Below are 26,257 nucleotides of genomic sequence, written 5' to 3' on the forward strand. Positions count from 1 at the left end.
GGTCTCATTTTACTGTGGATATAGATACTTATCTACCTGTATCCTCCAGCATCTTCACAAGGTCCTTTCCTGTTGTTCTGGGATTGATTAGCACTTTTCACACCAAACTACGTTCATCTCTAGGAGACAGAATGCGTCTCCTTCCTGAGCGGTATGATGGCTGCGTGTTCCCATGGTGTTTATATTTGCGTACTATTGTTTGTGCAGATGAACGTGGTATTTGGAAATTGCTCCCAAGGATGACCAGACTTGTGGAGGTCCACAACTCTGAGGTCTTGGCTGATTTCTTTTGATTTTCCCATGATGTCAAGCAAAGAGGCACTGAGTTTGAAGGTAGGCCTTAAAATATATCCACAGGTACACCTCCAATTGTGTACACCTCATATCAGAAGCTAATTGGCTAATTGTCTAAAGGCTTGACATAATTTTCTGCTTAAAGGCACAGTTAACTTAGTGTATGTAAATTCTGACCAATGGAATTGTGACATAGTCAATTAAAAGTGAAACAATCTGTCTGTAAACAATTGTTGGAAAAATTACTCGTGTCATCCACAAAGTAGACGTCCTAAACGACTTGCCAAATGATATATTGTAACACTTCTCAGTGAAAGGAGGAGGCGAGAAGCAGATTTCCTGGTTCAGGTAAGCGTTTTATTCTCCTCACTGCAGCAGATACACTCTTTCAGGGTTTCCACGCTGTTCAATAATTCACTCTAAAAATAAACAAACTTCTTCACAATAATAAACTCTTGGCTTCACAATAGGATCTCTGGTACCCAGGCTCTCTCTCTCGTCTACTTGCAGTGTGCTCTATTTATGCCGCTCTCCCCATGCTCAATGAAATTAGAGACAGGTGTTAGACATAATTTAGCTCAGGTCTAAGCGCCCTTACCACTTTCTCTCTCTCCGGAGAGATGCTTGACCACGCCCCCGCTGCCACATATATATATATACCGTCAGCCAATTGTTAACGCAAAAGAAACCCCTTCTGCATCAGGGTCCTGATCACCCTGTCGGGGTTTATTGTGCAATAACATGCGGCTGACTGTACATGCTTATTACATGGCTACTAACCAAATAAATAAATACATGGACATAAAATATTGATTTGCGTTAAAATTATATAATCTGAGAACATAGAAATCGCTGAACAGCTGAAATCAACCGGTTTGTGTCGGAGTTCTGCTGGTGGTTTCTGTATCCACTTTATCCAGCTCATTACAAGACTACTTGCCAAATAAACAAATAAATGGACATGAAACATTGCTTTGAGTAGAAATTATTTTATTATCTTACTTGAAGAGATCATACAGTGATCCGAGAAGCAGGAGGGAAGGCTTGCAACACCAGGATAAGCGGTCTGATACGTGAATGTGCAGCTGTTACAGAGCAATAACAGACCATTAGATGGCACCATTGACCAGTCAGAATCGAGTATTCCAGACAGCTGTGTAATAAGTATATATAGTTTATAAATCATGACTTATGCAATCCAAGTGTCTCTTATAGATGTGAAACCATTTACATGTATGTACATATATAGTGAAAAAACATGCATAAATCCTTTCAGATTTTATGCTCATCTGGAAGAACAGATTAAAATCAATCAATAAAGTGCATATTTATTTTAATCAAGTGCATTTCACACAATTACAACTTGCATTATATGATTGCCAGATAAATGTTTTGATTAAAGGGTTCAGTGCATACATGAAATACTGTAGGTTGACTGAAAGGAGTGAACACAAAATCCACACATATAGTGGGGTCCACAAGACCATACTGATTTTTTTTCTTTTCATTTAAATCTGGATATAAACAGAATAACATAAAAAAAAAAAAAGTATGATTTTTAAAAAAATGGAAGGAAAGAAAAGTTATGATGTACAATGATTAAGAAATATTTAATATTCAGCACTGTTTCTAGGTCACTAATCAAATGCAAGCAAATTTGTGACATTCACCATGTTAACTGAAAGGTCAGATTTCTTTGTTTCCATTGAAACACACACAATGCTCTTTGGAACAATGCTAAATCATGATGGATAACATGGATTATCAGGTTTTGCACAAACTAGTGTAATTCATGCATTTTTATTCAACTTTTCAGTCAGATTGGTATGCTGATAATATGATTTGTAATGTATAATCTTGTATGAAATGAGAAAATGCAAACACTTTTTACTAGTGGTCTAAGACTTTAGAACTCCACTGTACATTTCTACACCTCTCTCTTTCCCTCTCTTTCTCTCTCACTCACAAATACACGCACACGCTTAGGCACACACCATAAGCTATCAAGTAGTTAAGGTACAGAGATAGTTATTCTAAAGTTCAAACATATTTTATCATAGACATACTGTATATATAAGACAATATATTCATTTGAAAAATAATAGAAGAAATAAAACAACATTACTGTTTTGAAACAACAATACTTTGGATCAACAGATGTTCCATGGGGCATGCTGGAAATGTATTGGTCAGAAGTTTTGCATACTGTATCCACTGATGCTTTATGGTATAACAGTGGTGATCGTCACTTTTTAATTGATTGGTCATTCATTGTTCATTGGTCACTGCTTTAGTGCAAATATAATGATTGGCTCTCAGTCCCTGCTTTGATTGAATGAGGCATTTGCCTTGATTGTCATTGTCTTACTGAGGTGACAAAAAGTCATAAATGTTTCATAAGAAATAATATTTCATAAGAAATGATATAGCACAAATCTGATTATGAAAACAATCACAAGACATGAATGACTTTAATGAAGACATTACAGCTGAGTAATCAGGAATTATTATGAAAGTAGAAAGCAGAATTGTGTTCTTAAATACCATAATAAGCTTCCCATTTTAATAGACGTGCTGCCAGGAACTCATGTCTATGATTCTGAAAAGACAATTGCTTAAAAATAGGGCAAAGGTCAATACACAATGCTTGGCGATCACATTTCATCATATACATTCCCATATGTCTGGAGCTAAATGCTGGGGTGACATTGATGCAAATATTGCACACTGTCATCAGATCTTAAATATCTTCCAAAAAAATATGGCTAAAATGAAATTTGTTTATGTCGAAAGTCAAATTAAGGGATTTTTTCCTAATCCGGTTTATTATCACAGTTTGTAAGGTCCAACCAACAGAGGAAAGCTTTCCTCAAATTTAGAGGGATTTGTTTTAAAGGATTTTTTAAGATTTTTTTTTAATTTCTTTTTTGTAAACATCAATATTTTGTGATTTTGCAATGCAATATCTACCTCTCTTTATCATGCTTTTTCAATGCAGCCTAGCCCAGTACTGGCCAAGGTTCTGACTCATATTTTCTTCATTTCCTAAAACCTGGACAGGCACAGAAATCCCTGGAGAGATCAAACCAAAAACAGAAAAGGGGAAAAACTTTACGCAATTTTGTCATTCAAAACTCTAATTAAATAAACTCATAGAAAATAAATCTTACAACAAGAATAAGAGAAGTAAAAATATGAATCCAAGAAAATAAATTGTAATCACAGGATCAAGTAAGAAGTAAAATAACCAGGTTTTTACTATGAGCAAGAACCCTACATTAAATAAAGGCATCATTTCCTAAATTCACAGTATGATACATTTTAAAATAAGGATTTATTTGTTAACATTATGCATTAGCTGTCATGAAATAACAATGAACAATGAATAATTTTACAACATTTATTAATCATGACTAATGTTAATTTATAAATATGCTTTAGTTCATTGTTAGTTCATAAGAGTTCAAAACGCTTAAGCTAATATTAACATATACAACTTATAATAAAGCAATATCACACAGACAAGAGTGCTGTATGTCCAGTTATCAGCACGGCTGTGATTTGACCGTACAGGTAATCACAACCAAACTGATAGTTGGACAATACAGCATTATTGAGAGAGTGATATTGCTTTTATACAACAGTTAAAAAAACAAGTAAATAAATAAGTAAGGAAAAACTTAGGACTTGAAAACCACACTTTAGAAATAGTAACAACTAGTTATTAGAGTTATTAGAGAAACAAGAAAGTGTGTGTATGAGGGAGAGAGATATAGACAGAAAGAGAGAGAGAGAGAGAGAGAGATTGAGTGTGTGATTACCTGCATCTGTTACAGTGATGAACATGCTGCGTCTGTTAGTTTAACTCTGTTCCTCAGCTGTAGTGTTATAGTAATCCGCTACGATCATGGAGTGATGCTTTCATACTTGATATTGGAATTATCCTACGAGTATTTCACTCACATTCAAGTGTTTTGTTGTCGGAGAGAAAACATGGAGGATGCTAGTTTCATTCTTGTATATTTCTTAGGGAACTCTTATTTTGACACTCACCTACGCAATGTTGAAAGTTTACATCTTCTCCCACTTGGAAACTTGTATCAAATAGGTGCCCTGAGTATGTTTGATTACCCCGTCTATCGCGACTCTCAGATGTGATTTGTAGTAATGCTGAAGCTGTTCATTTAACTATTATTTCTAAAATAGTGTAGTAGTAATCCTAGTGACCATGGAGTGACAGACAGTTCTGGATGACTTCAAAGAAATTTGCGCACTGACTGACAACACAGTTTGTCAACATCAGCTCAACTCGCTCATAGCACGCACAAGACAAATCTAGCAGCTCTTACATGGAAGTTTGTAATGCCACAAACACGAGCGGAGTAATACAAACAGAAAGCGTCCCAGTGCTGATGGTGTGAGCTATCAACACTCTTAGAACACCTCTCATCCAATCAGATTTGAGGACCGGAACTAGCTGTTGTATAATGTAATATATCAGTATAGAAATGAAATGTACAAAACTGTTGCCTTAACCAAAGTTAATGTATACGCTACAACCTTATTGTAAAATGGTTTATTGTAAAACCCACAGTATTCAATTCCAAAATGGTTTTGTATGATCATAAAAAGAATACATCTGATTTAATTAAAACAGTATTTTACTAGCTTGCAATAGACTGAACCACATACAATGGATGAGTTACAGATTGTTATGATCCTGGAACATGCCTAATAGAGTATAGCACCTTTAGAAAGTCAAGGAAGAGTAAATAGAATTACCTGTGCTGGTGTTAGCTGAAGGAGGAGGTGGCAGATGGGGAGAGGAGTAGGATGTCTCAAACGAGTGAGGTTCAGTTGGGGATGGAGGCAACATGCACAAGTAAGAGGCTGATGGAGAAGGAGCAGGCTGCTAAAGAATGACAAAGTTGAGTTCCATAGTGTTTATAAATAGTAAAAAAATATATATATATTTTAAAGTACACTATAACAGATAATAGTAAATTATACATTCAAGATAGTATTGCACTATGAAGAAGAAAGGCACATTTTCTTGATTATTATTGATGACAGTTCCATTCTCACCACCAGAGGGCACTAATACATTTTTGCCATGCTGAAATGTATGAATGGCAAAGCATTAGATGGCAAAATCACACATTTTAAATTAAGATGAGTGTTCAAAATTAAGACAAAAAGTATTTGGACACTTTCTGGTTATCAAACGTTAGTGGAATATTCCCATAGTTAATGTGATGAAGTACACCTGTGGTTACTCTACTAGGAAACGTGTGAATTTAAGGAGAACTGACTTCCATACATCCACTAAAAATCCCCTTTACACCAGCTGGTTAAAAGTAATTGTGAAAATTGCTCAGAATGCATCCGGTGTTTTAAGATGCCACATTCTTTTATATTTTATTATCTAATGCAGTGACTGTGTTGAGTGTAATCTAATTGGAAAGCAATTCATCTGATCTAATTACTTTTTGTCAAAAAAGTAGTGTAACATTACAATTTAAATTCTTGTAATCAGATTACAGTTACTGACATTTAATTAAATTAATAACTTTTAAGGAAATGCAAAATGTAAGTACATCGCTTGGGTTACATATTTCTAAAATAATATTAGTCATGTAGAATACATTTAAAACTTTAATTATTTTAATAGGTTATTGTTTATATTTACTTTGCCTTTTTGTGACAGCTGTAGGGCTTGCACCCCATAACGAGAACATTCAAAATATTATTTTGAATTTATTGAGCGGAAAGTATCTTAAACGTAATGTAATTAGTAATCTGATTGCTTTTTAATGAAATCATCGGAAAAGTAATCTGATTGCAATGTTAGAGAAGTAAATAGTATTTTGTAGTGGATAACTTTTTCGAGTAACTTATCCAACACTGTTCATGACATTCATATATTTTATGCGTCTTAAGTGCCCAAATACTGCTTTGCGCCTCAAACTGTATAGCCAACACAAATTGGTTACAATGGTGTGCTAAATAGAAATATTAATATCATAAAATGAGCACTGGAATCCTCACCTGGATCCCAGAGTAGACTGAGAGAGCATTATATCTGGGGAGAGCTTTCTCACTCTGACTGAGCATGGAATCTAAACAAACAGAAAGAAGACATGCACAATTATATTCTAAAGTTCCCTGTATGCAAGTGTCCCACATATGTAAACCTCCAAGCACACCTGCACTGTTGCCATGCTGATGATGATAGAAAGTTGAGTTAAAGGATGTGGTCAGCGCAGCATGTGTTTGAGTACAGGAAGTCCCACCCCCAGAACGCTTCTGGTTTCGCAGCTTCTCTTCTCGTCTCCATTTGGCTCTTCGATTGGAAAACCACACCTGTCAATCAAGGCCCAGAGAATGATTGGGGCGGATGAAATCAATGACCTATTTTACTATGGTCCTGATTTAAACACTTTACACATAGAAATGAAAAAGGGCTTTCCTCAATAATAATAAGGAAGAACACATACTTGTATCCGTGCCTCTGGAAGGTCGATTTTGTTTGCAAGTCGTTCTCTGGCAAAAACATCTGGATAATGCGTTCTCTCAAACTCTGTTAGATGAGATGTATCGATAGAAACATATAAAGTTTTGTAGTTCATGTTGAACAGATTTAATAGTTTCCCATAAATATTCACTGTTTCTTTGTATTTTCTAGTGTTCAAATTAACATGTTCAAAATATGCAGACGATGGGTTTTAATTTCACTCTTGTAGCTTCATTTCCTTCCCACAGACAGAATGGAAATGAATGATTTTAACAGAAGTTGTGTAGTGTGTGTGTGTGTGTGTGCTAAGAGTGATGTGATGTTTTTGTGTCCAGATTATTTAATACCTTCATTCCTATTAATTAATTCAAAAATGCATTAAAATGCAATTCAAACAATTACTTGTATACATTTCTTCCATCATGAACATGTTTTAAATTTATGAATTAACAATTTTATATTTTTGTGGGGCATAAATAAAAAAAATGTCAGGGTGATGTAACTATTGGAGATTGTAATAATTAAAAAAAAGTCCCATTAAAAGGCTGAAATAAAAAAAAAAAAACAATCTAACAATTTTTCAAAATCTAACTCTTTATTTTAAAAAGTGTGAGTAAAATATTCTATTAATATTACTAGATGATTATAACAAATTATATTTTATATTTATTAAATAAAATATATAATTTTTAGAAATTAATATAGTTTATTTTTTATTTATTTTATTTTCAGTTCAAACAGACAATGTTTTAAATACAACTCTTCTTACATTTTTGTTTTGTTTTGTTTTGTTTTTACCTTGAAAATGTTTTTGAAAACTTATTTTTTAAACAATGATTAAGATTAAGGATGATTAAGGACACTCACACAAGGTGTGAGGAAAATATTGTATTACTTTTTACTGAATCTTATAACACATTATATTAAAAAATAATTAAAAAAAAAAAGCTATACAATGGTTTAAACTATAAAATAAAATACAATTTATTGGCTGGTTTCTTAATGTTGGTGTTGTCATAAACACTGGTTTAGAAAAATGCATGAAATATTACATTTCCAAGGATTTGACATAAGTGTGTTAAATTATATTTTTTTCCTTGGACACCTGTATTTATCATTGACCTGAGTACCAGTTCGTAACAATACAACACTAGTGATTACTTATGATATTGGAAAGAAGATGAGACAATCTGATGCATTACATATAGATTTGCCTAGCCATTATCTATCTGTCCATCAAGGCTTCACAATCACAGCCCTCTGAGTTCTCACCTTTCTCCAGGGCTTCAATCTGTTCTGTTGTGAAGCTGGTTCTGTTGCGCTGAAGTTTCCTCTTCAGCTGCAGCCTCAGTTGAGACTCCTCCCTCTCATCTCTCTCTACCTGTCCTCCTCTTGCCATCCCCACATCCGTGTCCACCAGGCATCCATCTGACACTGAATAAATAACAGTTACTGAGGAGCGTAAATAATAGTTTAGCAAGCAATAGTGAAATGCAAATGGTTTAACACAGCGCTTTTCAACTGGTCGGTCGTGACCCAAAATGGGTCCCATGCCTGTTTTGAAAGAATCATTGACAGCAGGGGGAAAAAAAATCTGGTAAATGTTAATACATTTACACATTAAAATGTACGCATTTGGCAGAAGCTTTAATCCAAAGTGATTTACAGTGCATTCATGCAATATATTTTTTTCAGTTTGTGTGTTCCTTGAAATCGAACCCATGCTCTAGATAAGCTACAGGAACCCCATTTTAAAAATAAAAAAAATGCTACTATTCCTATAATTGTGCATAGTAAGATAGCAAAATAAATATGCTTATTAGCTGTTAAAAGGGAGGAGAAAACACCTCCCACTAACTTGTGTTGTTGACATCAAAGTCTATGTGCCAAATCAAACTCTACAGTATTTTGCAGCACATTCATCTGTCACTTGACTTGGTAGAAGCTACGTATAGCCAAATCAGGCAGATGCCAACATGAACAGGATGGGTGACATACCCTCATCCTCAAAAACCATTAACAAAACTATGCATGGTAAAAGTAAATATTGCTTAGACTAAATTAAATATGGATGCACTTGCAACTAGGAAAACAAGGTTTGTGTCAACCATCGAGTGGTTTCTGCAGTGAATTACTGGCTGCCATGAGCATGAAACTATCGAAATTAAAGAGACATTTAGAAACCAAAACTGTCAGTATCATAAATTGAATACATTGAAGGAAAAGTCCAGGTTCAATACAAGTTAAGCTCAATCGACAGCATATGTGGCATAATGTTGATTACCACACAAATGAATTTTGACTTGTCCCTACTTTTCTTTAAAAAAAAGCAAAAATATGGGTTACAGTGAGACACTTACAATGGAAGTGAATATGGTCAATTTTTGTAGAATTTAAAGGCATAAATGTGAAGCTTATAATTTTATAAAAGCACCCACATTATTTCTTCTGTTAAAACTCATGTATTATCTGAGCTGTAAAGTTGTTTAAATTATCATTTTTACAGTTGTTTTAGGGTTTTTTGACTATATCGTCATGGCAACGAAGTTGTAAAATTGGCATAACTTTACACAGAAAAGGTTAGTAAGTTATTTTATCACACGAAAATCATGTTAACACGTATATTGTTTATGTCTTGTATTTTAACGTTTTAACGTTTGCAGATTGGCCCCACTCACTTCCATTGCAAGTGCCTCACTGTAACCCAGATTGTTGCTTTTTTGTTTTTAAGAAAATACAATTTTTGTGGTAATCAACATTAAGCCACAAATGCTGTCTATTGAGCTCAACTTGTATTGTGCCCGGAATATTCCTTTAATAGTTCCTATTCTGTTTACTGTATGACATGTTAATAATTTTGTGTATTGTTGGGCCAGTGCACTTATGGTTACATTAATAACTTGTTTAAATATTTACATTTAAGGACATTTTGTTTTTTCTTGTTTTTGTTTTTTTTTCTACAATTTTGGTAGGCCTACCGTGTTGGGTCACCGCTTGATGTCTAATGTAAAATATGGGTTTTATAGCAAAACCAGTTGAAAACCACTGCTTGTTGCAAATATCAAAGGAAAAAACAGAATCCCTTTAATGTCTTTAATGCTTATGTGTCTTCACATAAACAGTCAAAGGAGGAAAGGTGGCAAGGAGCATAATGATCTTTACTATAAGGCTTTAAAAATCTCACCAGTGCTGTGCTGGGTGGGAACTGTGTCCTCTTGATGGTACCAGTCATTGGGTCCACTCCAGTTTGAACTGCTTTGGAGATTCAGCATGGTTAACCTTTCAAACATCATTAATTTTCCCACTACAGCCTCTGGATAAAAAGAAAGACAAGACTCTATAATATGATTTAGATTTCCCAAGAAAGAGCATGACCTTTGACCCTTGATTGACAGAGGGAAGGCAAAACAAATAGAGTGTGAGAAAAGCATAAGTTTATACATGGCTGGTATGGAAGTGAATTAGCATCATTCTGACAGAAAAAGAGTCTGTTACATGAGCACACTATAGTCACCCTCCTGCCAGTAGAACACATAAATGAGAAAGAAAGTAAGAGAGAGGTACTGGAAATGTATATTTATTGATATTTTAGTATTTATTCATGATGTCAACATATGCTTGCACTGAGTGTACAGATTTTGTGGAATGTTCAATATTTGTGAATAAAAAAGTTAGACAGACCTCTATTGTCACATATTGTCACAAGCGCTATATCTCAGTAACTATAAGGTTTTGAGTCAAAAGTCCAATTACACAAATGCTTGTTTTCTCAGGCAGTGATTTTGAACACCTACTTCAAAACTTAAATAAGGATAATTTTTGTGATTTCCATCCTCCAATCTAGCTTTCCACTATCATCATATTTTGTTGGGTAAAACCACATTATAGCATACATTTAGGCAAGGGTCAACTATATGTTGAAGGTCGATTTAAAGCAAAAGATGAAACTGTGTTCTCTGGACAAAGGTATTTCTCATAAATGTCAGTTAGAAGCAGGTTTTAAATGTTGTTTATACATTCTTCACAATTTCTGTTTTCAAAAACAATGGTTTACCTTTTCAATTGCTGTTTCATGAATCATTTTTTATTTTAAAAGATTTTTTAAACCGACCTCATATATTGTGACATTTCTGCTATAAGATCAATGTGTGTTTACATGGATAATATTTGTTTTTTTGTAGCCAAATCTTTAAGCTTAATGCCTATGCAGCATTTGACTTTCAAAAATTAACCTACTCAGAGACATATTCACTGCATTTTAAGTATTTTGACTCCTTTAGCCTATATATGTTTTCTTTTCTATCCTTTACATCTGTTTTTGTATCTTTACTCACATTTATCAACTCAGCATAACTGAGTTTTAAATGCTTGTACAAAAAAATATAAACAAGAAAAACAGTACAAATCTTACTCACCAATTGTTACAATACATGCAGCACATCTACTGAAGCAACAGCAATATAATCCCTGTTTTGAAGTCTTATTAAAGGTATCCTGCTCACTTGCTTTATTAAAGATGATCTGTGTGTGTGTGTGTGTGTGTGGAGTGAGAGAGAGATAGGGAGGAAGAGAATGGAGAAAGAGAGATGTACAGAGTTAGACGGGATGAAAAAGAGAGAGGGAGGGCTCAGGAGAGAAAAGCGTCTTCAGGCACTTTTGGCCTGGAAGTGAGGGAGAGAGAGAGAGGATGGGACAGAGAGAGGAAGAGTGACACAGTGAGTCAACATCAGTGTCAAATTTGAACTTAATGCCTGGGAAAGTAGAGCGAGCGAAAGAGAGAGAACAGCAATAAAACCACAAGAGATAATGGAGCTATAGAGGGAAAAGAGAAAGTGGGGAACGGCTCAGCACATAATTGAGCACAAATTAATATTAATTCACCTGCAGAGGTTAAAAAAGTGCAATTTGAGAGTGGAATTTATAAGGGTAATACTCATAAAGGGATGTTATCACATTATTCCTCTTCATAAATGCAGTCTTCACATTCTGTTCAGTTTAAAAAACTTGACATGATAAAACATTTTAACTTGACTGAATCTGTCTCATTTAATTTCAGTTCATCTAAATTAAAAAATAATTTAAAACATAATTAAGAACAGATTTTGGTAATACTTTACAATAAGGTTCCATTCATTATCATTAGTTAATGCATAATGTATCATGAACTACCAATGAACAATATATTTTTTACAGCATTTATTAATCTTTGTTAATGTTAAAAAAAATACAATTGTTCATAGTTAGTTCATGATAGTTTACACTGCATAATCTAATGTTAACATATACAACTTTTGATTTTAAAAATGTATTACTATTTGTTGAAACTAACATAACCCAAAATATATAAATGCTGTAAAAGTATTGTTTATTGTTAGTTCATGTTAACTAATGTTAACAAATTGAACCTTATTGTGAAGTGTTACCCAAATTCTTATTTGGTGAATACATTAAATCCTGGGTGGTCTATGAAGTACTGCAGGGGGTCCATTGAGAAGATAGATCAAACTAGGGTTGTCAATCAATGATATTTTTTATTTAATTTATTACACAATGTGCTGATTAACTAATCAAACTAATCACAATTAATAACATTTCTAATAGTTACTGAAAAGGGACCCCAAATAAAGCTTACTCAATATATAATAATCAAAATAATTATAAATGTAACGTACATAATAAATATAATAAAACATTGATTAGACAATACAAAAAGTGGCTTTTAAAGTCAATGTATTGTTTGTTTTTTTCCAATCCATTTGGTTGCATATAGCAACAGAATTCGTCTGCGGTGGACAAGGCTGTTCTTATTGGATGCATCCTTGCATTTTTGCTGTTCTATACACATGCTTCAGACAGCACTTTTGGAGCGTCTCACTTTTTAGAGCATCAGACAGATGCTTTTGCACTGTGGTTGTGTCGCATTTCACTGTTTTTTTTTAGCATCTCTAGCCATAGACGCTGCATTTTTAGCATGCTGTGTCAAGGTAAATGTAGTTTGAAATGTTCTGTAACAAGGTTAAGGTTGGGAAAGGAGGAGGCGGGAACCAGCTGAACAGTCAATATAATATTTAATAAGAACTTAAACAAAAAGACACACAACACAAACGCACACACTGCAGCTGCATGTGGCTCTCTCTCTCCTGAACTGCCATGTCCCGCTGCATTTATCCATCTCCTTGTCTGATTAGCCCGATTGGGGGTGGGGCGTGAGTAGTCACGGCCCGGCCCCACCCTCCTCCTCGTCACACATTCAAAAACACATCTCAGGGGGCCTGGGCAGCTCAGCGAGTAAAAACGCTGATTACACTCCCTGGAGTTGCAAGTTCGAATCCAGGGCATGCTGAGTGACTCCAGCCAGGTCTCCTAAGCAACCAAATTGGCCCGGTTGCTAGGGAGGGTATAGTCACATGGGGTAACCTCCTCATGGTCGCTATAATGTGGTTCGCTCTTGGTGGGGCACCTGGTGAGTTGTGCGTGGATGCTGCGGAGAATAGCGTGAAGCCCCCACATGCGTGATGTCTCCTCGGTAATGCGCTCAACAAGCCACGTGATAAGATGCGCGGATTGACGGTCTCAGGTGCGGAGGCAACTGAGATTCGTCCTCCGCCACCTGGATTTAGGCAAGTCACTACGCCACCACGAGGACTTATAGCGCATTGGGAATTGGGCATTCCAAATTGGGGAGAAAATAAATAAATAAATAAATAAATAACACATCTCAAAACCCCTGCATTCTACTATGCTGTGTCTAGCTCTGTAAACAGCTGTCATGTTGTTGTCTATACAGTATACTGAATTTTTTTTTTTGTTTTGTTTGTTTTTTTGGTTTACCTTCAATTCAATTTAATTGTGGTCATTAGTTCCACACAACGAAAATGAAATTCTTTAATATTAAATTAAAATATAGCCTCTACTTAAATACTTTGTGTACTGAAAACCTAACTCAGTTGAGTTAATTAACTTAAATTTTATCTATTCAAGTAACTCTATTGAACCTTGCAGCTTGTTGCTACAAATTAGCAGATTGCATGTATATATATATATATATATATATATATATATATATATATATATATATATATATATATATATATATATATATATACAGTGGTGTGAAAAAGTGTTTGCCCCCTTCCTGATTTCTTATTTTTTTGCATGTTTGTCACACTTAAATGTTTCAGATCATCAAACAAGTTTAAATATTAGTCAAAGATAACACAAGTAAACACAAAATGTAGTTTTTAAATGAAGGTTGTTATTATTAAGGGAAAACAAAATCCAAACCTACATGGCCCTGTGTGAAAAAGTGATTGCCCCCTAAACCTAATAACTGGTTGGGCCACCCTTAGCAGCAACAACTGCAATCAAGCGTTTGCGATAACTTGCAATGAGTCTTTTACAGCGCTGTGGAGGAATTTTGGCTCACTCATCTTTGCAGAATTGTTGTAATTCAGCCACATTGGAGGGTTTTCGAGCATGAACTGCCTTTTTAAGGTCATGCCACAGCATCTCAATAGGATTCAGGTCAGGACTTTGACTAGGCCACTCCAAAGTCTTCATTTTGTTTTTCTTCAGCCATTCAGAGGTGGACTTGCTGGTGTGTTTTGGATCATTGTCCTGCTGCAGAACCCAAGTTCGCTTCAGCTTGAGGTCACGAACAGATGGCCGGACATTCTCCTTCAGGATTTTTTGGTAGACAGCAGAATTCATGGTTCCATTTATCACAGCAAGTCTTCCAGGTCCTGAAGCAGCAAAACAGCCCAGACCATCACACTACCACCACCATATTTTACTGTTGGTATGATGTTCTTTTTCTGAAATGCGGTGTTACTTTTATGCCAGATGTAATGGGACACACACCTTCCAAAAAGTTCAACTTTTGTCTCGTCAGTCCACAGAGTATTTTCCCAAAAGTCTTGGGGATCGTCAAGATGTTTTCTGGCAAAAATGAGACGAGCCTTAATGTTCTTTTTGCTCAGCAGTGGTTTTCGTCTTGGAACTCTGCCATGCAGGCCATTTTTGCCCAGTCTCTTTCTTATGGTGGAGTCATGAACACTGACCTTAACTGAGGCAAGTGAGGCCTGCAGTTCTTTGGATGTTGTTGTGGGGTCTTTTGTGACCTCTTGGATGAGTCGTCGCTGCGCTCTTGGGGTAATTTTGGTCGGCCGGCCACTCCTGGGAAGGTTCACCACTGTTCCATGTTTTCACCATTTGTGGATAATGGCTCTCACTGTGGTTCTCTGGAGTCCCAAAGCTTTAGAAATGGCTTTATAACCTTTTCCAGACTGATAGATCTCAGTTACTTTCTTTCTTATTTGTTCTTGAATTTCTTTGGATCTCGGCATGATGTCTAGATTTTGAAGATCTTTGGGTCTACTTCACTTTGTCAGGCAGGTCCTATTTAAGTGATTTCTTGATTGAGAACAGGTGTGGCAGTAATCAGGCCTGGATGTGGCTAGAGAAATTGAACTCAGGTGTGATAAACCACAGTTAAGTTATGTTTTAACAGGTGGGGCAAACACTTTTTCACACAGGGCCATGTAGGTTTGGATTTTGTTTTCCCTTAATAATAACAACCTTCATTTAAAAACTGCATTTTGTGTTTACTTGTGTTATCTTTGACTAATATTTAAACTTGTTTGATGATCTGAAACATTTAAGTGTGACAAACATGCAAAAAAATAAGAAATCAGGAAGGGGGCAAACACTTTTTCACACCACTGTATATATATATATAGTTGTGCTCAAAAGTTTGCATACCCTTGGAGAATTGGTAATATATGTACCATTTTTAAAGAAAACATGAGTGAGCAGGCAAAACACATTTCTTTTATTTCTTATGGGATTCATATTCAACTGTAGGTTATATCAGGATGGCACAATCATAAAACAAAACATGGCAACAGAGAAAAAAATTAAATGACCCCTGTTCAAAAGTCTGCATACCCTTAGTTCTTAATACTGTGTATTGCCCCCTTTAGCATAAATGACAGTGTGCAGTCTTTTGTAATAGTTGTCTATGAGGCCCCAAATTCTTGCAGGTGGTATAGCTGCCCATTCGTCTTGGCAAAATGCCTCCAGATCATGCAAAGTCTTTGGTCGTCTTGCACGAACTGCACGTTTGAGGTCTCCCCAGAGTAGCTCGATAATATTAAGGTCAGGAGACTGTGATGGCCACTCCAGAACCTTCACCTTTTTCTGCTGTAACCACTGGAGGGTCAACTTGGCCTTGTGCTTAGGGTCATTGTCGTGCTGGAAAGTCCAAGAGCGTCCCATGTGCCGCTTTCATGCAGAAGAATGCAAATTGTCTGCCAGTATTTTCTGATAACATGCTTCATTCAACTTGCCATCAATTTTCACAAGATTCCCCATGCCTTTAGAACTCACACACCCCCAAAACATCAGTGAGCCACCACCATGCTTCACACTGGGGATGGTATTCTTTTCACTATAGGCCTTGTTGACTCCTCTCCAAACATAGCGCTTATGGTTGTGACCATAAAGCTCTATTTTTTGCCGCAGTAAAGGCTTCTTTCTGGCAACTCAACCATGCAGCTCATTTTTGTTCAAGTATCGTTGTATTGTGCTCCTTGAAACAACCACACAGTCTTTTTCCAGAGCAGCCTGTATTTCTCCTGAGGTTACCTGTGGGTTTTTCTTTGTATCCCGAACAATTCTTCTGGCAGTTGTGGCTGAAATCTTTCTTGGTCTACCTGACCTTGGCTTGGTATCAAGAGATCCCCGAACTTTCCACTTCTTAATAAGTGATTGAACAGTACTAATTGGCATTTTCAAGGCTTTGGATATCTTTTTATATCCTTTTCCATCTTTATAAAGTTCCATTACCTTGTTACACAGGTCTTTTGACAGTCCTATTCTGCTCCCCATGGCTCAGTATCTAGCCTGCTCAGTGCATCCATGTTAGGGCTAACAAACTCATTGATTATTTATACACAGACACTAATTGCAATTTAAAAAGCCACAGGTGTGGGAAATTAATCTTTAATTGCCATTTAAACCAGTGTGTGTCACCTTGTGTGTCTGTAACAAGGTCAAACATTCAAGGGTATGTAAACTTTTGATCAGGGCCATTTGGGTGATTTCTGTTATCATTATGATTTAAAAAGGAGCCAAACAACTATGTGATAATAAATGGCTTCATATGATCACTATCCTTAAATAAAAGACAGTTTTTTGCATGATCAGTCATATTTTCAAAATGAGTGCCAAAATTTCACAATTTCTGTCAGGGTATGCAAACTTTTGAGCACAACTGTTTATACAGTACTGTGCAAAAGTCATAGGCACATAAGATTTTTCACAAAAGCATTTGTCTTAAGATGGTTATTTATATCTTCAGCTTTAGTGTGTCAATTGGAAATATAAATGTTAGACTCCCAAACATTACTTTTGCAAATAGACAAGATTAGAACAAGGAGCCCTGCAACAGATGTCATGGCCCCCACAATGCCCCCCACTGAATACTGTGTCTATCTGAGATTACATATAGAGACAGAAGCAATTGAGACAGCCTAAATAGATAGAAGAACTGTGGCGAATTCTCCAAGAAGCTTGAAACATCCTATCTGCCAGCAACCAAGAAAAACTGTGTCCAGGTGTACCTAGGAGAATTGGTGCTGTTTTGAAGGCAAAGGTGGTCACACCAAATATTAGTTTAGCTTTTTTATGTTTACTGGACATTGTATGACATTAAGTGATCAATTAAAACTATTTATGTCATTATTTCTGAAGACATCCTCACTATGCAACATTTTTCACAAGTGCCTAAAACTTTTGCACAGTATTGTATATATATATATATATATATATATATATATATATATATATATATATATATATATATATATATACACTGTTAAACTCAGTTTTTTACATTTCCTGACATTTAATCGTAGAAAACATTCCCTGTCTTAGGTCAGTTAGGATCACTACTTTATTTTAAGAATGTGAAATGTAGGAGTCGCGTGGCGCCATGCGAGGGCCGGATGTGTGAATGGTGAGCTCTGCGCACTTTGCTAGTTTTTAATAATTTTTATGTCATAAACCCTTGAAATTCATACACCTTGCTACATAACTGTTCTATGAATTCAACATGGCAAAGAATTAAAAATCCTCGGGCTCAGGAGATATTAAAAGATACTTATGTGCTCAAGCTGATACCTCTGACAGGCCCGCATACCAGGGACTCGGTTTGGACGGTGCAGTGGGAGAAATCCAGCAGCAACTGGCGAGCATGTCTGTAATGCTGATGAAGGTTGTAGCGGACCTGGAGGATCTTGCTGTAATACGTTGATCGATTACGGAGATGGAGGTGAAATTCTTGAATTGGTTACAAGACTGTCGGACGTCAAGAGGCAGATCGATTATCTGGAGTCATCGGAGAGGGAATTAGCTGCTAATCTGCTAGCAACCAAGACAGACTTGGATTTGGGAAATACTGGAAGATTTAGAGAATCGTAATCGCCGAAACAACGTCTGAATTGTTGGAATTCCTGAGCATGAAGAAGGTCAAGATATGGTGAAATTCCTAGACGAGCTCTTCCCGAGTATGCTCAACATAACAGGCTGGAAATCGAACAAGCTCACAGAGTCCCGGCTCGCAGATCCACTGAGGGAGACAGGCCCTGATCAATTCTGGCCAAATTTCTGAGATCATCCGATAAAGATCTTGTGTTACGTGAGGCGAGGAGCAAAGGAAGTCTTTCTTGGAAGAACCACAGCATTTTCTTGTTCCCAGACTTTGCGAATTCGACAAGAGAGAAACGTGATTGACTCAAGGAATGCAAGAAACACTTACATCAATAGAAGATTGCTTTTGCACTGATGTATCCGGCCAAGCTCAGAACAGATACCAAGGATGGCTGCAAAGTATTTACATGTCCCCAGCAAGCATTGTCTTTCATAGAGACAATGGGGTGAGTGAGCCATTTGGTGATTTTCATGTGGCCCCCAAGTGAGCTCGTCTCGCTAAATATACACTTGACTGTCTGAGGAAGCTGGGCACCATTTTTGTTTCTTTTTGTGATGGCTCCGCCTAGCAGCTGGAGTTTGTATTTTGTAGTAACACTCCTTCAAGAAACTTTTGAATTGACGGAGGATTGCTTTGCACTGATGTTCCTGGCCAAATTGAGAATGGATACTAAGGATGGCCGCAGGGTATTTGCATGCCCACAGCAAGCGATGTCTTTCATAAAACTGATGGACTGAGGAAGTCATGGTCTGTTTCTCACGTGGCCCCCAAGTGAACTTGTCTCACTGAACATACACTTGACCATCCGAGGAAGCTGGTCACCTGTTTTGTTTCTTTTTGTGCTGGTTCCGCCTAGCGGCTGGAGTTTGTTTTGTGGAATAACACTCCTTCAGGACAGTTGTGGATGAATCTGCTCATTCTTTGTGTTTATACCTCCTACTGGGGGTAATGTGAATGGGTTGGGGCACCCCATAAAAAGAAGGGAGTTATCAGTTATTTTCTTAAGCGTAAGAAATATGATTTAGTGTTTCTTCAAGAAATGCATCTTTCCCCACAGGAAGCTGAAAAATTTGGGAAGATATGGGGTGGACATGTTTTCTTTAGTGCTGGCTCAAGTAACAGCAGGGGAGTCATTACACTTATAAGTAAACATCTACAATTCTAATGTCTCAAACTGAGTAAAGATAAATTAGGAAGAGTCATTATTGTTTTAGCTGAAATTCAGGGGCAAAGGTTGATTTTGGCTAATATTTACACACCTAACGCTGATGATCAGGGCTTTTTTATAGATCTTGAAGGGATGTTGCAAGCCGTTGGCACCTCTCATAATATAATATTGGGAGGAGACTTTAGTCTATTGATGGACTCAGTCCTTGTTCATAGTGAAGCAAAAGTGTGTAAGCCCCCTAGAGCAACACTGTGTAAAAATCTTGGTCTTGCAGATATTTGGAGACTTTTTAACCCATCTGGTAGGGACTATAAATTTTTTTCATCATTTCATAAGATTTATTCTAGAATAGATTTTCTTTTTATATCTAAGTCCCTCATTTCACCTGCTGTTGACTTCTCAATTAGAAACATCTTAGTCTCAGATCATGCTCTGGTGAGTTTAGAGGTATTGCCACATATGGAGAAAAATAAATCATATAGTTGCCACTTTAATGTATCCCTTTTGCAAAATCCTGAATTCCAACAAATGTTAAAGGTTGATATCAATGTTTATATGGAGACCAATTGGTCCTCAGTATCTTCTGTGGGCATGGCGTGGGAGGCTCTTAAGGCGGTTCTTAGGGGTCGGATCATACAGTATGCCTCATAAAAAAATACAAAGCATGAGAACTCGTGGAATTGGAAGAGAATATTAAAAGGCAGAGCTGAAGCATGATGGCCTCAGAGAACTGACCCAATTGAAATACAGATATAAACTTATTTTGTCATGGAAGGTGGAGTTTTGGTTATTTAGGGCAAGACTTTCAGTCAGGGGACAAAGCAGGAAAACTTTTGGCTAGATATATAATGCAGAGAGAGTCTTTTTCTACCATTCCCTCCCTGGTGGTGAAATATTTACCTCAGCCATTGATATTAATAATGCTTTTAAAGAGTTCTATCTTGATCTTTATAGTTCCACATCTTCGTCTACTGATGAAGATATTATAAACTTTGTGGAACCTCTAGAACTCCCTAAATTGACAACTGAGCAAAAAAATTCTCTTGATTCTGAGATAAACTTGGAAGAGCTTGATGAGGTAATTAAGGCCCTGCCCACAGGCAAGTCTCCGGGGCCAGATGGCTTTGCCGCTGAATTTTTTAGATCTTATGCTACAGAACTGGCTCCACTTTTGTTAGAATGGAAAGCTTCCACCAACCATGAGCACGGATCAGTCTGATTCATAAAAAGGACAAAGATCCAAGCGAGTGTAAGAGTTACCCTCCAATTTCCCTGATCCAGCTAGACATTAAAATATTGTAAAAGTTCCTGGCCCACATGACTACACATGCCAAAGTGTCCTTGGGCAAGACACTGGACCCCAATTTGCTCCCAATGGCAGTCTAGCACCTTGCATGGCAGCTCTGCCATCATTGGTGTGTGAGTGTGTGAATGAGTTACAGTGTAAAGCACTTTGGAACCACTAAGGTTAAAAAAGCACTATGTAAGTGCAGACCATTACCATCCCAGCAGGGTTGCCCTCTTTCCCCATTATTGTTCTGTCTTGCCCTGGAACCATTAGCAGCCACGATAAGAAAGGAGGAGGATTTTCCAGGGGTGATGGCGGGAGGTATGGCACATAAGCTTTTGCTTTACGCAGATGATATTTTATTATTCAACTCCAACCCCACTAGATCTATGCCTTGCCTCCACAGAATTATTCATTCCTTTTCTAAATTCTCAGGATACAAAGTAAATTCGTCTAAATCCGAAGCTTTGGCTCTGACAGCATACTGCACAGTAACGGCTTTCCAGCCAGGCGCCCCCCGGTGGCCCAAACAGGGCATTAATTATTTGGGTATTTTATTCCCAGCAAATTTGCCTAATTTAGTTAGAGTTCATTTTGACCCTTTAATGAAACGTTTTTCGTGCAATGTGGGCAGGTAGGCTTCATTACATTTATTGATGATTGGGAAGGTTAATGTTATTAAATGAACTGTATTCCAAAATTCAACTACCTGCTACAGTCACTCCCTATAGATGTTCCCCTCTCTTATGTCAAGCAATTTGAGAGCATAGCGAAGTCTTTCATTTGGAATGGTAAGCATCCCAGATTACATTTCAGTAAGCTGCATAGGCCAATTGACAAAGTTGGGCTAGGCCTACCCAAGATTTTGTTTTATTATTATGCGTTCAGTCTCAGACATTTGGCTCATTGATGGAAACCTGAAAGAGCCCCTCCCTGGTTTTGTATTGAACAGGAAGTTCTTGCCCCTATTTTGCCATTGCAAAGCCTTTTTTATCAATATAATTGGAGAAGTTAAATTACATCCCGTTATCTCGCATTTGCACTCGGTATGGACAAAAGTGTCCAGAGTGTTTAATTCAGATATTTATAAAAATGTTGCCTCAAGCTTATGGCTGAACCCCAAACTACGTATAAATAAGTCCCCTTTCTGCTGGTCGGAGTGGATTGTGAGGGGGGTTACTACACTCGGTGACCTATATGAGGGTAGTGTGTTGAGATCCTTTGAAAATTTGGTTCAACATTTTGGGATCCACAGATCTCCGTTTTTTAGGTATCTACAGCTGCGCCACTTGCTCTGTACTATATTTGGGAATAGCATACACCCCTCTAAAGTGGCAGATACTATGAGAGTGGTGATTACTGCTTTTGGAAGAGGTCATGAGGCATCAGTGTATTACTTCCTGTTAATTCAGAGTCTGAGGGACAGAGCCTCAACCACTCTCAAGAGATTATGGGAGAAAGATTTAAACTTGGAATTGGAGAAGGGAGAGTGAGCAAGGATTCTAAAAAATGTCAAGTCTGCATCTAGAGACGCAAGGGTGCACTTTATGCAATTCAAGATTTTAGATCGGTTCTATTGGACCCCCTCTAGATTGCATAGGCTTGGTCTTAAAGACACACCCACCTGCTGGCGATGCCAATCAGAGGATGGAGACATAACCCATGTCTTTTGGGGGTGTGTTGAGATCCAGGAGTTTTGGTTAAAGGTTCAGAGTCTGGTGTGCGATGTATTAGGCACTCGGGTATCATTTTGCCCCAGACTCTGTATTTTGGGCGATGGGGCGGTCATCGACATTCAAAATAGACACATAAAGAGTTGTGTCTTAACCAGTGTCATGATTGCCAGGCAGATCATTTTAAGGGGCTAGAGGTCAGCTGGAGCACCCTGTTTTCAGGAGTGGTGCTCGGAGATGGGAAAGGTGACGGCCTTTAAGGAGGTGTCAATTAGAAGAATGGGGAAGTACAGCGTGTTCGTGGAAAAATGGGGCGGGTATATGTGGTGATTATTATTATTATATTTTTTATTTTTTTATTTTTTTGTGCGCGTGTGTGTCTATATCATTTGCGACCACTGGGATGTTGATGGGGCCAGGGTGGGATTGGAGATTGGGAGGGGGAGGGGTAATAGTGGGGGGTTAAGATTGATTCTGTGTATATACTGTATGTTTTGTTTTTCTGTGTTCATTTATGTGAAATGTCAGAATAATAGTAGAGAGAATGATTTTATTTCTTTCATCACATTCCCAGTGGGTCAGAAGTTTACATACACTTTGTTAGTATTTGGTAGCATTGCCATTAAATTGTTTAACTTGGGTCAAACGTTCTGGGTAGCCTTCCACAAGCTACTCACAGTAACACAATAAATCGTGAGATGCAACTTCTCAGCGAGTGCTAATTACTACTGTGTTGACTCATTTGTATGTACTGTATTTTCCCAAATCAGTCGCCAGACAGAGAAAAAAGATTCAGAAAGAAATCTCAGTATAGACTATTATTTCTTTTGATAGGGATAATTTTAAATAAAACTAAATTAAATTGAATTGACAAATTGAAAATGAAATTGAAATAGAAATAAAAACTAAATAAAAATTTGAAGCATAATAACCTTGTTTGTAATGAATAATGCAACTTTCACTTTCTTTAGTCTATGTTAGAGTGGAGGGGAAAAAGCAACAAATAACAGAACGCAATAAGAATTGTGTTGAAGGACAGTTTTGTCTTCGTACACCTAAAGCATATGCTTTCATTCTGAAACCACTTTAAAGTCTGTTCAGAAGGATACTAATCATAAAATGTATATATGAAATGCAAGGGGTTTTTGTTACATTTATATTGACAAACTGTTTTTCTTAGTTGTGAAGTGTAAAATAAGATTAAAATATTGATGTTGAGTTTACGGTTACAATTTTAATTCTGATTCATATACAGATTAATTTGGACTCGGACTCGACTCGGACTCGATTGTTTAAAGACTCGGACTTGACTCGGACTCGACTAAGGTGGACTCGAACACAACACTAATGGTAACCTTCAATAAAAAATTCAACATGACAGAACATTAAACACTAACAAGTCTCTTACTTGTTTTATTTTGCATAGAAATACATTCAAATAACACTTAATTTAAAAATGTACTCTCCCAATCAGTCCCATGCACAAGATGCTGGGAACTGAAAATCCTCTGCCTGGTTTCAGCAATACATTGATGCAACAAATATTATTCACATAGTCCCAACACAATTGGATTAAGTGAACATAGATGGATTGTTCACAATAAAATTGAGACCAAATGCTAAAGAGTTTTGTTGCATTAGCTCATTTTAAATAAGTTAATTGAGCAAGCAGTAAAAATCAGGTTGTGTGAACACCATCCATTAGAAGTCTGAATCCATTTCAACATTTCATAGCAATGTGATAATTTTCCTTTTCGATGACTGTGATGAATATCACTTGGACTTTACACAATATAATTATGTTCTCATCTCAAACAATAATGTTTTAAGTTGATTTCAAGAGTACTGGTTTAGTATTTTCAATAGTTACTTTTCCCCTTTGTACTGTGCATTGCCTGTAAAGCTGAAGTTGCACTGACTGCCCCCAGAAAAACTAGAAACTCAAAAAAAACATGAAGGTGGAACTTCGAGCTTAAATTGCTCCATTGGTAGGAAAATTCCTTATTATGGAATTTACATAAGGCCAGAGAGCATGGTTAATTGCGTAAAAAATATTTTTTTTACGCTTTATTTTTTATATCATCGGTTGCGCTGAATTAACATGTTAAATTGACAGCCAAAAAAGAGAGCAATGAGAGTTAGATGAGGTTATAAATAAACCTCACTTATATGTGTGTGGCTTTGGGTTGGGGAACGGGGGATGCCAGATCACTTTATTTCTGCCTGACGAGACTTTAAATCTCTTAACTCTCTCTATAATACACACATCTTGTATCAAGCAGTTACATATTAAGAACGCCCTCTATTCCTCTAAAGTGAAATTTTTGAAATCATTTTGCTACACAGAAGCAAAAAAGTTTGGTATTTATCTGAAAAGTATTTCAATTTTACTGACTCATTTAAGATGTTGGGAAGGAAAAGAGCACAAGAAAAGGGAGTTTGAGATTTTTGTTTGAAATAACACAAGATGGATTTTGTATTAGCTTTGTAAAGACATTCATACGGAGTCAAAATTAATAATTTTCTACACAACTAATTTAAAGTATTTAAGCATAAGCTTTTAGATCAAAAGGTTTTTAAGGTCACAAGAAATATAAATTCAATCAAGTCTGTCTAAACGCTTGACTAGAAGCACTTGACTATTAAGCTATCCTATGTCATACATATTAGAAATTGTATAGGATTGTTGGCTTAAATAGTTTATTTTTTACTATGAGACTGTGTGCTCAGGTCATTGGGGAATATGGTTGTTCTTGTGCATGTGTGTATTTGGGAGTCTGTGTGACCATGTGTCCATGCGTGTGAAAGTGTTTGCGTGTGGATTTTCTTGCAAAGATTAACATAGCTTTAGGGCATGCATATTTTTTTGCATAAAACAATATCTCTCTCTTCCTCTTTTTATAGTACTGGGGTGAAAGTGTGTGTGTAGGGGGGATGCTATAGAGGGAGACGGGGTGGTCACCATAGCAACCATGCCATGACAAATATTCATCAAGTCTTTAAAACAAAGCCGAGCGGAATAGCTTTATCCAATAACTCATGTAATTCATCCTGGGACAGCCTGCAGAAAGATGATTACATATGCAATCACTGAACTCCAGAGAATTTATACATGAGCATTTTTTTTTCCTATACAGTTTTCTATGTGGTCTGGCCATTTAAATCAAGCTCTCCCTTCCATTTTTGATTATTAGTAATCTTGCTTTTTTCCTCAAACTCGGTGGAACCAATGCTTCCTTCAACACTTTCTTGCCGTGTCTTTACATTGTTCTTTTCTCTTATGCTCCCTCTCCTTCACTCTTTTACTAGTGTTGTGTTGCCCCTGGTGACACTGTGGTGCATCTCCCTCCCCTCTGTCCCTGTCACCTTCAATTGTGCTGTAAAAGTAGACACAATGCCTGAGGCAAGAGAGAGCATGAGAGGAAGCAAAAGAGAGACAGAGAGACACAGCAACAGCACAACATCAGAGGGAGCAGTGTTAGAAATGAATTGTTTTATTGAGGGGCAATATTTTCCCTCTGAAATTAATTTTCAGGGTTTTTTTCCCCTAACCACACTGTCAGAAAAAAATTGGCAAAAATGTTAATTTTTTGGGATACAACAGTTTGTCACTGGGGCAGTACCCTCTAAGGTACCTCTGTACCTTCTTTACACCTGTTGATGTGCATGCCCCCCAGAACTGATGTCACTTTGCTTAAATTAGTTCACATTTACTATATAGTCTAGTCAAAAAAGAGTTAATAATGTTGACAAATTATACAGATGTATAATTTGTCAACATTATGAACAATTTTGAAATCAATCAACCAGATCAACATTAAATACAAAC

The 26,257-nt window shown here is 36.7% G+C and overlaps 1 protein-coding gene across 3 annotated transcripts; it reads right to left on the bottom strand.

The window, feature by feature from the left end:
- Positions 1–1,324: 1,324 nt before the first annotated feature.
- Positions 1,325–11,328, bottom strand: LOC127423247 (paired box protein Pax-6-like). 3 transcript variants are annotated; one of them, XM_051667394.1, is made up of 9 exons: positions 11,224–11,328; positions 9,993–10,121; positions 8,081–8,242; positions 6,792–6,874; positions 6,501–6,657; positions 6,343–6,413; positions 5,077–5,206; positions 3,265–3,366; positions 1,356–1,447 (listed from the first exon to the last, which is right to left on the bottom strand). In XM_051667394.1, the coding sequence occupies exons 2-8, from the start codon at positions 10,099–10,101 to the stop codon at positions 3,284–3,286; spliced, it is 795 nt and encodes a 264-aa protein (XP_051523354.1). In that variant the 5' UTR covers positions 10,102–10,121; positions 11,224–11,328; the 3' UTR covers positions 1,356–1,447; positions 3,265–3,283. The 3 variants fall into 3 exon arrangements, with proteins under 3 accessions (XP_051523355.1, XP_051523353.1, XP_051523354.1); XM_051667395.1 differs by having other exon boundaries at positions 1,325–3,366; positions 5,077–5,203; XM_051667393.1 differs by having other exon boundaries at positions 1,325–3,366.
- Positions 11,329–26,257: the final 14,929 nt, after the last annotated feature.

Source organism: Myxocyprinus asiaticus, chromosome 32 (assembly GCF_019703515.2).
Source record: "Myxocyprinus asiaticus isolate MX2 ecotype Aquarium Trade chromosome 32, UBuf_Myxa_2, whole genome shotgun sequence".
Classification (NCBI taxonomy): domain Eukaryota; kingdom Metazoa; phylum Chordata; class Actinopteri; order Cypriniformes; family Catostomidae; genus Myxocyprinus; species Myxocyprinus asiaticus.